An 11,606-nucleotide genomic window follows, 5' to 3' on the forward strand; every position below is an offset into this window, starting at 1 on the left:
TCTTCTGACTCTCTCTCTTCTGACTCTCTCTCTCTCCTGACTCTCTCTTCTTCTCTTTTCCGAGTCTCTCTTTCTCCTCTGACTCTCTCTCTCTCTCTCTCTCTCTCTCTCTCTCTCTCTCTCTCTCTCTCTCTCTCTCTCTCTTCTCTGTCCTCCCGGGGAACGCCCTGCACCACACTTAAATAGCTAGCACTGGCCAGTCCTAGCAAGCCACGTGGGTCATGTAGATAGGCTGTCACTATGCGGAAGCTATTGGGTCAGGCAGACATAGCCAAATAAGGACTTGTTTACTGCAAGGAGCACTCACTGTTGGGAGGGTGGAAGGCGGAAACCAGTGCCAGCTCTCTACATTTATTGTCTGAACAAATTGTAAAGCAGAGGAAAAGGAATGTGGTTCTGTAAGTTTTTATTCTTTAATGGGCAGTTTATGTGTCTTAGATTGACAGAGATACACTCCCTTCACTGGCTCTGAAGCCTTCGTTCTCTTTTTTTATTGCAATGCACTTGCTTTGTGATGGAAGCAATTAGGACAGAAGAATCCCTTATGTAACCTCCCACCAAATGGTTTCACAATACCAGCAGCTAGGGAAAAAACACCAATAATCTAGCTGAGTTGAGACTGCACAGCCTATCACAGTGCTGGGTTCTGAATTCAGCAAGTTCTGCACAGCAAGTCTAGTCACCATCAGGGGGAAACACGTCTCAGCCCAGCAGAGCAGCTTACACCCAACCGTCAACCTAGATGGTGGGCATCACGGAGGACAAGGTAGAGTCACTCAGAGCAGCCGAGAAGCAGGAAAATTACATTTTAACACATCAGAGAGCCCTACGTTCAGAAGACCGCTCATACTTGACAAACATGTTGAAACCAAGGAAGGAGGTGAAAATCTCTCTCTTCATGTCCTGGTAGAATCCACTCAAACTGGGACCTACTTAGTAGCTTTCTGTCTCTCATGGGTACTTTCACATGTTATATATTTACAGAGAGGGAGAGAGAGAGACAGACAGACAGAGAGAGAGAGAGAGAGAGAGAGAGAGAGAGAGAGAGAGAGAGAGAGAGAGAGAAAGAGATGAATTGAAAGGGATGCGCTGCTTCCAAACTCACCTTGCAAAGCCAGACTCATCCCGATGCTGAGGCCAGACATGCTTACTAAAAGGGAAGACATATGTGGGCCAATAATTCCTGATAAACGAAAATGCAAAACTTCTCTACAAAATACCAAAAGTACTGAAATACTTAAATAGCTCATGTAAGTAAGATATATCCCCAAAACTCAAGAATGAGGTCAACAGATGCAAATCAATAAATTTGATGTAATGTATGAAGTGAATAAAGGACGGGCACCAGGTGGGTATGTCACTGGATGCACAAAATGCTTTTGACAAAATTCAACATACTTCGATGACAAAAATACTCCAAAAAAATGAAATGCAGGAGAGGTCCTCAACATAAAACCATTATGACAAGCTCACAGCTAAGACCATACTAAGATTGGAACAGGAAAAGAATGCCTACATTCAACACTTTTATTCAACATGTTGCTTGGAAGACAAGAAATTAAAGACATCCAGATTGGAAGGGATAAAGCTAGTGTCTCTTTGTTGATTACATTCATATATATATATATATATATATATATATATATATATATATAATGTATATATATATATATAGAGAGAGAGAGAGAGAAAGAGAGAGAGATACATACATACATACAGTGAGGAAGGGAGGGAGGAAGAGAGGAAGGGGGATTTCATCAGAAACTGTTCCAACTACTCCACATGGCGAAAAATTAAATTAGACCCTGACATTGTATGCATAAATTAACTTAAAATACATTTACAGCTTAAGTGTTAGGACCTGAAGCTGCAAACCTTCCAGAAGAGAGCATAGAGAAACAGCTACTTGACATAGGTTTGCTTATCTGTGGCTTTGCTATATCTGAGACGACAAGCTATACCTATGTGGTTCCCCTAGCCTGTAACTCACTAAGACCCAGCTGGCCTCACCATAGTCAGGCTCTCTTCCTTAATCTCCCTAGAGTTAGGATCTCAGGCTTGCAACTGCCTGGCTCTGGCATTGGTTTTAGGAGTAAGCTTCTGAATTTCACAACACAGGCAACAGAAGTAAAAGCAAACCATTGGCAATGTAGTGGAAAAGTTACTGCAGATGAGGGAGACTACAGAGCGGCAACCTGCAGAAATGGAAGAAGTATTTACAAAGCACACAGCAGACAAGCAGTGAAGAGCCCCCTCCATAAAGAACTGCACAAGTAAATCACAGCTAAACCAGCGCACAATGCATCTGCAAGTCTGTCCTGGTGTACAGCTGCAGGAAAGCCATTCTCCTGGCTGCTTTATGGGGTTGGAAGCATCTCTGTAAAGGTCCATACTTTTCTATAGCACCAGACGCCCAATTTTGTGTGTTTAAATAGTTAGAGATAATATAGTGGGGGATAAATTCTTTACTTTGAAATACTATGGTATATTTGAACGGAGAAATATCTCAAACTTAATATGTAAGGACTTGCTTTTAAATGTTATCATACTTACGTGTGTGTGTGTGTGTGTGTGTGTGTGTGTAGATAGACAGACAGGTTGGTTGATAGATAGATAGATAGATAGATAGATAGATAGATAGATAGATAGATAGATAGATAGATGTGTGTGTGTGTGTGTGTGTGTGTGTGTGTGTGTGTGTGTGTGTAGGCAGTTAATTAGTTCTGCCCCTCATACACACAGCCCAGTCTAAAATCTTTATCCAGATTTGATACACTGATTTAGAATGTCTTATTTTCCTCCAAAGTTCTGTTTATATGTCATAACATATTTTTCAGGGAGACTTGCATAATTCATCAGTCACCTGTATGGGGCTTGATTCATGTATGATAAAGACATTTTACAATTTTGCAAAGAAAATGTTTGACTGTTCTTCCTTAGAAGAGTGACTTCTTACTCCTTTTAAATAATTAATAATGCCTAAGATAGTATTCCCCCTTGGATTAGCTTCTAGGGAACTCCATCGGGTCTATGGTAGGGACATTTGGGCAACCATTTTTGTCTTCCTTACCTTTGCTATGTGAGAGACTCCTGTTGCACGGGCCGGTCCTCAGGACGCCCCAGTTCTGAATGGCTTTCTGTGCTACAGAAAGTCGAAAGGTACCTTTCCAAGAATGGTTTTTTCCAGATTAGCCAGGAAGTATAAAATTTACACTTTAGGGAATTTTCAAAAATTCCTTTTTGTAGTTCCACTTAACCATTACTTTCCTGTTCTATATCCATATTAAAACATCACATCCAGAAACCTTAAGATAAGCAACCATGACCTTTGGTGACTCAAGTTCCTGGTGCTTGGGAAGTTATTTATTCTAGTACAATAGGCATTGGTCAGGAGAGGATCATGGGAATGACTTGTAATTGCACTTTAAAGACGGTACTTATTTGCACTCCCCCACACAAAATGCTAATTATTTCACTAAAATTTTGCTAGCTACAAATAAGTATGTGAGATAGAAAAGTAGGATCTAGCTTTACAGTTTCGAATTTCAAATAAAGGCCTTAAAACCTTACTTACTTGAAAAAAAGGGAGATGTGCACTCATGAACAGTGTATTTTATCTAGTTGTGAGGTATCTTTCCGCTCCCCCTCCCACACTCCACTGATGACCTCGCTGCCTTAGCTGAGAGCACAGAAGGCACAGTGGACACTTTTATCATCCCCACCAGGGATGTGGCACCCCCTGGGCACCTGCTGTCTTGGCCCCTATTGGCCCCCCGTTACATTTGCGGCTTTCCTGACGTTATCTCCTCACCCTTAATTAAGGAATTATCATTGTCACTCAGACAAAAGAATATTAAAATAATATTTTTATTATTTTACAAAAAGGCCAGTGAAAATGATATTTTAACCTTAAGTCCACTCTTCGTGATCATGGTATCTCCCCTGCCAGGTAAGTATCTTAAGTCCACTCTTTAGTAATCATTTTCATTCCACCTTCTAGATAAATCCTGAAACTGAATTCTCAGTCTGAACTTCTCTGCTCCCACCAGTCTCCTCATCTTTCATGAAAATGGCCTTTGCCAAACCCAGAAGCGGGTGGGATGCCCAGTGGTTCTCCCTCAGCATCTGGGTCTCTGTGATTCTCTGGTGTTCTCTCCTGAGTTTCCTTCCCTGGCTACCATCTTAGCCTTCCTCCCAGCCTTTTCTGTGTCTACCCCTTAGAGTTTCCAGTTGGTGGTCCTGAGACTTTCCTTTATTGGCATGAACTCCCTGGAAATCCCATCCCATCCCTTGGGCAGCCAGCATCCACTCTGCCAGTCAGGCCTTGCCTCTTGGGAGCTTGCTGATGGAGGGGTTACCGACAGCCCGCTCAAGCTTGGCCTAGAACAAGAAGCAAATGGAGGTCAGGCAGGGGTGTCCCATCCGCTCATTCTCCATTTTGTCCTTCCATCCCCAAACAGAAGGAAGACTCTTTTATCTCGACCACATCACCACTCACCACCCTCTCTTCCCTTGTCCCAGTGGCTCAAGCATTCAGCCAGTGTCCCAGTGTCTCATCTTACTAACTGCAGGACCCCGACTGCCCTGTCTTAAGACGCTTCCCCACCACGTGCACATCACTTTGTGTTTGCTCCCTGGTGTATGCCTGCATACTGCGTTCATTCCCCGGTGTTATGCTCAGCCTCTTACTGTATATTCTATTTATGCCAGCAGAAGCTAAGTTCCAAGAAGACCGGGACTTTCCATTTTGTTGGTGATGTATCTTGAGACTATGGAATATAGGGAATGAATGATACTTCTATACTCCTCCTTAAAAGAACAAATAAAGTCTCAGCGGTCGTTTTTAAAACTAAGTGTTCTCATACTGCTATCAGTGACATTTAAATCTGTCTACCTTTCCAAGCAGCAGTGTTTGCGTGTTACGGTGGAGAACTGAGGCTGTGTTATTTAAAACCTGCCAAAGGAAGTGGGTTAAGTGAGTGTGTTTTCAGCAAGGAGTCGTCAATATGAGGCCAAAGACGACGCAGTCTAGTCCTCCTTCTCTGATGCGGTCTCTGAGCTCTCTGGACTGGTGTGCATCTAGATAGACGGGCCCTCTTCATTTGTTTTCATCCGTGTTAACACTGCCCCTGTTCTGGGGTTTCTGCACACCTGAAGGAGCGATGCTTCTGAAAGAGGCTGTGACCAGTTTGGGGCTGTGGGGAGGACGGCTCCAGACTATGACATATTCTGGTTGCAAAAAAATCCATCCTTTTCACAGTGGCTTATATCCCTTGGTCACCAGGAAGGGCATTTGGAAATGAGAAAGGACAGCCAGCTCCCTTTCCGGCTTTCCAGCCATCAGTACAATCTCTTACTGCTTTGACGGCCCCATCATGTCCGGTCTGCATGTAACAGATCGCATGCCATAGCAACTCTGTTTCTGTAAAAAGGGAAATCAACTGGTTTTAACAAAGGAAAGGCAACAGAATTGCTATTTTAGCTTAATGCTCTTCAGATGCCAGGACTGCACAACCCATTCACAGTTGTTTACTGGAAGAGGGCTCATTGTGCTCCATGTTTCTTCTCTGGTGGCAGGTCTGAGGGCTGTGAATGTTTGGGGTCAAAGTTACAACTTTGTCATCTTCCCGGTGCTTTGATTTCCATTCTGTCTGTCATCTCAGGGAGTTCACATCTTCCCTTTGAGGACTTCAGAGACAGGTGGCACAGGACAGCGATGCCTCTCCTTCACCCTTCTAACAGGTCTTCCTGTGGTCAAATGCCAAATGGGTGCCACCTTAGATCGGTACACGGTGACCTTGAAAAAAGGTCAGCCAAAAAAGACAGCCTGTGTGCCAATGACTACAGAGTCCCTGATTCTTAGAGGTCCCATTTCTGTCCCATGTTAGGATGAACAAGTCAGATAATTTCCAGTTTATGCAGACATTTTTTGTTCTTCTTCTTCTTTGTCCTTGCAAAAAGTCCCTGGCCCTTCTGTTTACCCATGTCCAAGGAAACTTAGACTTGACATGGCAAGTATCTCATACTAGAGGGTCAGAGACAGACTTCTGAACTTGAACTGAACCAAGACTAAAGCAGTGGTTATTCCCATGGCTGTGGTAAGTCCTCCTAACCAGCGACCCAATGTTAGTTGCTATTGTCCGTATTTATTCAGAAAACACCCCTATCAAGTAGCCATCCTGGATCAGGCATTGTGTGAGTGACTGCCAGAGACACAGTGATAACAAGTTAGATGTGAAGATTCCCATTCTAGCCAAGAGAGTCAGGAGTCAGCAAAGGATGAGAGATGATCCCAGGAAATGGGGACAGGTCTGGGACCAGTTCCCTAGAGACATAATTTAGAGCAGGGAAACTTTTTCTTAAGACTTGCATTTCTAAATGTCCAATTACAAGAGAGATGTTCTTGGCATAAATACTACTTTATGGGGGGCAGGGACTACACTAACTTGATCATAGGCCTCTTTTTTTCTTAGAGTCAGTGATGAAAATCATTCCAGAATTTACAGGTTACTTTTCCCCCAACAGAGAGTTGACCATCAACCGTTCAGCATTCAGAACTCATTGAGAAAGTGACTGGGATCAATGCATTTTTATTTCAGGCTCTTCTTCATCCTTTGTTTTGTCTTTTGCTGTGGTCTTAATGTGATAACCTTCCTCCAATCCCTCAGGCCATGCCTCTCCCCTCAGCTCTAATAAGCAGAGAAATATGGTGCCCATCAGGGATCAGAGACACAAAGCCTGGGTTAAAATTAAAAATAACTTTAACTTAATCCAGGGTGTTAAAATATTACAGAAAATACTATTAATTAGCATTTTCTGTATGCGGCACATTACTAAGCGGCATGTAGGTGATGGAAATGGTTTCTGATTGCTTGGTTTTGGTCTCTGAGACGTGGTGGGATCTCACACAGTACACATAATGTGTGGAAATCATAAGACGAAGATGAGAAGAAGTCTTATTTGTGTTCTCATTTCTTCTCTCATGCATCCCTCTTCTTTATAATAAGTTGAAAGATCCCCTTTTACTAAATATGGTAGAATATTTCACAACTAAGGGCTTTAATTTTTAATTTTAATTTTTAAGTACCAGACCCTCTGGCTTATTTAAGAGTTAGTTTTTATTTGTTTTTTTTAAGAGCTGTCTCCTGGGGGCAGTTTAATTCAGTTTGAACTCTGCAACCTGGAGGCAAGCGCTTGCTGTGTAACTCTGAGCGATGCCTAGCCCTGGATGAAGCAATTCTTAGTTTTCTCTATTTGTCCTTCAATTTGTTTCAAGCTCAGGAGATATCTAAGACAGTTTTCTGTTGTCCAATAAATGTATGGGATTTTGAAGTATTTATTCTAATATCACCAGGCATTAGGGTTCTAATATCACCCAGTCTTGCTTAGTATTTCATGCAACACAATATACTCTGCATTGTGACTTTATGGTCACAATTAGCTTCTTTTCTAGCCTATGAGCGCCTCACAGGAAGAACTCTAGGTTATCGCACCCTTATTCATTTACAACCACTTACAAAGGGCCAGTTGTGTATCAAGCTACACGTTGGTTTCACAGAGGCAAAACAGATTTGAGCTCACATCCTCTAACAAAATAAATGGATACCAACAGAACAATTATTTCATTTGTAATTGAAGTAGGTTTCCTGTGTTGATATTATTCATGACTGTTTTAGGGTTTTACTGCTGTGAACAGACACCATGACCAAGGCAACTCTTATAAGGACAACATTTAATTGGGGCTGGTTTACAGATTCAGAGGTTCAGTCTATTATGATCAAGTGGGAACATGGCAGTATCTAGGAAGGCATGGTGCAGGAGGAGCTGAGAGTTCTACATCTTTATCTGAAGGCTGCTAGCAGAATACTGACTTCCAGTCAGCTAGGATGAGGGTCTTAAAGCCCCTACCCACAGTGACACACCTACTCCAACAAGGCCATACCTCCTAATAGTGTCACTCCCTGGCACTGTTATAAGCCCATATAGACCATGACAATGACCAAGGAGGGTAGATTAGTGTGGGTTAGTAGTGAGGTTTGAAGAAACAGAGGCCACTCTTCAAGACATTAGTCTGCAGAGGGGAAAGAGTAAACGTCGCTGGGGAGGGAAAGAGCGAATGGCCGCTGGGGAGGGAGGAATGTGGGCTCTGTTGTTTGTGTTTAAGGTTCCTTTGTGTAATGCACAAAATTAGATTGTAATTAAATTCTGGCTAGTTTCTCAATGTGATAGCTCCAAGATCCTGAAGAGTCAAACACTGAGTCCAGGCAACAGCAGTGAGGAGATTGCTTTGAAGAGAAGATTTTGCTCCCTGCATTGCAGTGGAAAGGGGGAGGGGACCAGCCATGAGATCAGGCAGGCAGGAGGGGACAGTTTCTGTCCACTGGTTCCCGTTTTCCCAGTTGGCAGCATTCAGGATCAGTTGCCTACAGCAGAGCCAGGAGGTGAGTGGAGGATTTTGCAGAGTCAGCACTATGCATGGTCATTGCCTACCCTCCCTCCCAGAATGTACTGGGAAACACTTGAGGGCTGCCTGACTGAGTTGACCTGACTGAGTTCCCCTTCACATAGCGAGAGTGATAAATACTCAAAGGAGCTTGAGCTCAGTTATTTGCAAGAGGGTGTCCAAGAATGGCAAATAGAGCGTCAAGTTAAATGAGGGAGTGGGCTTCTGCTGAGAGGGAACCGAGGCAGGGAAATAGATGGACTGATTAACAACACCCTGATAAAGCTGAGGACAGCTGGAGCTCCTGAGCAAGCCAGAGGGACAGAGACAGGCTGCTGTCATCAGCAGGACTGCCGTCTCAGTAAATGTGGGGCAAAGCAGTCCCAGTATGGTCCACTGTGTATGGTCGACTGGAGACAAGGTCAGTGGTTCCAGTAGTGGGATTGTGCATGTGGACAGAAAGTGGGTGGCCTCTGGGCTTACCTGGGCCAGCTGTTGGAAACAGAGTGAAGTTCCGTGATTCAGAAGCCACAGTCTACCCCAGTGACATGGTAACACACACCAATTAGTGAGAGTGAGATTGGTGATTGTGTCCAGGAAGATGGGAGTCAGGAGGTCTGGGAGAGGAGGAAGGGAGGAGGAGGAGGAGGAGGAGGAGAAGATTCATGTCTGCCACATGGGTACCCAGAGAAGAAGGTCTTCTGCACAGGGCTGTGGGGAGCATTTCACAACAGTCAGAAGATATCAGAGCTAGGAGATGGGAAAACACTGATCCAGAGAATGGGAAGGGGAGCTGGTGGCTTGCTGGGCCTGAGGTAGAAGTGTGCGAGATGGGAAAGGAAAGGTAAAACAGAGTTAAGACACATGCCTCCCGGGTTAGTAAGAGACGATAGGATGGAGCATTCCATGAGCCATGTCTCCATGTGTGCATATGCCTGTGTGCATGAGTGTGTGTGTCTGTACATGTGCACAAACGTGTGTTGGTGTGCATGTGTCTGTGTGTGTGAGTGTATGTAGGTGTGTGACTGTGTCTGCAGTATGTGTGCACTTGTATATCTGGTTGTGTCTGTGGGAGTGTGTGAATGTGTGTTTGTGTCTGTATGTGCATGTCTCTGTGTGTGAGAGAATGTGTGTGTCTCTGTATGTCTGTGTGTGTGTGTGTGTGTGTGTGTGTGTGTGTGTGTGTGTGTGTGCGTGCATGTGTGTTTGTATAATAGGGATACGGTGCTGGGCTTTCGTCCCACTGGCTTGGTTGTGGAGATATAATGGAAGTCAATCATCAGCTTGTGGCCGTGTGGCCTCTGCCACTACTGATCTCTGAAAAATAAGTGACCTTTCTTATGTTTCCTTTTAAAATTTTTCTCATTTTCTTCTCCATGATGGCGAGCTGTGCTATGGTGGAGTCAGTGACAGCTGTTGCAGGCTTTGCCACATTTTATAAATCAGTCATCATAGTCCTTGGTTGTTGTGATGACTTAGTTTGTAACGATTCATGTGACATCATTTACGTATTTCAGAATTTCCAGTTCTTCGGTGGGAGTTTTTAAGTCCTGTTCTTTTACTTCCTGAAGGGTCAGAGCATGTGAAGATCCTTCCAGGTCAACCTTCATGCCCTACTCCTGGGTGCCGAGGGATAGGACACATCCGAGGTCCGCGTTATGCAGGACACCACAGGTAAAGACTGTTTTAAACTTAAATCATCTTACGGATGAATGAAAGCCTTTCATAACTGAGTCTCAGAGCCTGCTGGTCCATCACTGTCCTTTCTCCTCTGCTGAGATGCTGAGACACTTCCTTAACCAGCCCTTCCATCTGCTCTCTTCTGACGTGGGCGGGCCATGGGCTGAGGAGGCATTTCTAAGTCTGACTTGAAGCCTCTGCTGTGCAGGGTTTCCCTAAAGTGCCCCCTCTCCGATGCCTTCCCCTGCCTGTGTCTCTGCTTGTTCTAAATCATCTCTGTACCTGCTGAGTCTCCCGTGTGGAAAATCCCAGAGACGCTTTCCTTTTTCCCTCCTGTCTTCTGTTTACTTTAAATTCCTTTTTCTCCTTTTTATTCATTTGCCAAATAGATGGTTCTGTTAAAGAATATGAAATGAAAGTGAAATTGTTTTGCGTGTTTTAGGTGTTCCAAAGAATACAGAGAACATGGCACTTATAAAAGAAATATAATTGAATAAACTCAGGAGCCATTGCCATTGTTTCTATCCTCATTAGTTTGTAAAGTTATTCACAGATGAATTTATTCATACTAATGATCTAGTAATAGAACGTAAATTAAAACTGAAAAGAACCAATATTAAGCTTGCCTACTATTAAGTTTGCCTGTGTATATGCTTATATGAGTGTGTGTGTGTGTATGTGTGTGTGCACACACGCACACGCATGTAATCCAAGCTGTAAATTCTAATCTGTTGTTTGCTAGCCCCAAGATTCTGCTTCATTTAAAATTCAGTAAAATTAAAGAATATGAAAATGTCCTCTCCCAATCATAGCCATGTTTCAAGCACTCAGTGGTCATCTGTGGCTGGGATGTGTAAGAGAATTATGTCACCACAGAATTCCATTTGACAATACTCAAGGGAGTCTCACACAGTATTCTGCCTTCTTTGCAATTTTTGGAGTGGCAGGTTCTTCTTGGTGCTTCCTTTGCAATGATTTGAGTCATCCTCTTCCAGTGTAACCAAGTCCTAATGTTGCAGCCAGTCCTTCCACAAAGCCCTCTGAAGATACTTTGTTGTGGAGCTGAGGCTCAGAACACTTTGGCAGTTCCCTGCCCAGCGGTATCCCCCATGCTTTCCTCTTCTTCAAAGCGTCCTTGCCAGCATCACTGTGTGACCTCACTGGCTCACCTGTTCTGGGGATTCTGAAGAGGCCAGAGTGCCTTGGGTATACTTTCCCAGTTCTAGAGCTTCTCTAAACTCTTTACTGACCCAGTATGTCTGAAACAGAGGCTGCTTGCTGCTTTAAATTGGGTTGTTTAATCATCGATATGAGAGTGTTTGATGTGCATTGTCTACCAAATCATCCCCAGCGCTTGGTTGCTCAACTAGAATATAAAGCAACAGTGAGTAAAGCATAGGGAGAAAAACAAAACAAGTCAAACGAAGAAAACACCATAGATGTACAACGGTGCAAACAGTGGGACAGCTTAGTGAATTTGGAG

The 11,606-nt window shown here is 43.6% G+C and overlaps 1 protein-coding gene across 3 annotated transcripts in view; it reads left to right on the forward strand.

Annotated features, from left to right (window-relative positions):
• Positions 1 to 11,606, forward strand: part of L3mbtl4 (L3MBTL histone methyl-lysine binding protein 4) — a 533,749-nt gene that overhangs the window by 340,347 nt on the left and 181,796 nt on the right. For all 3 annotated transcript variants that reach the window (XM_087564391.1, XM_087564392.1, NM_001433416.1), the window contains 1 exon segment: positions 10,015 to 10,117. In XM_087564391.1, the coding sequence (XP_087420517.1) occupies positions 10,015 to 10,117 (103 nt within the window).

Source organism: Rattus norvegicus, chromosome 9 (assembly GCF_021556685.1).
Source record: "Rattus norvegicus strain SHRSP/BbbUtx chromosome 9, alternate assembly SHRSP_T2T, whole genome shotgun sequence".
In the NCBI taxonomy this organism is placed as follows: domain Eukaryota; kingdom Metazoa; phylum Chordata; class Mammalia; order Rodentia; family Muridae; genus Rattus; species Rattus norvegicus.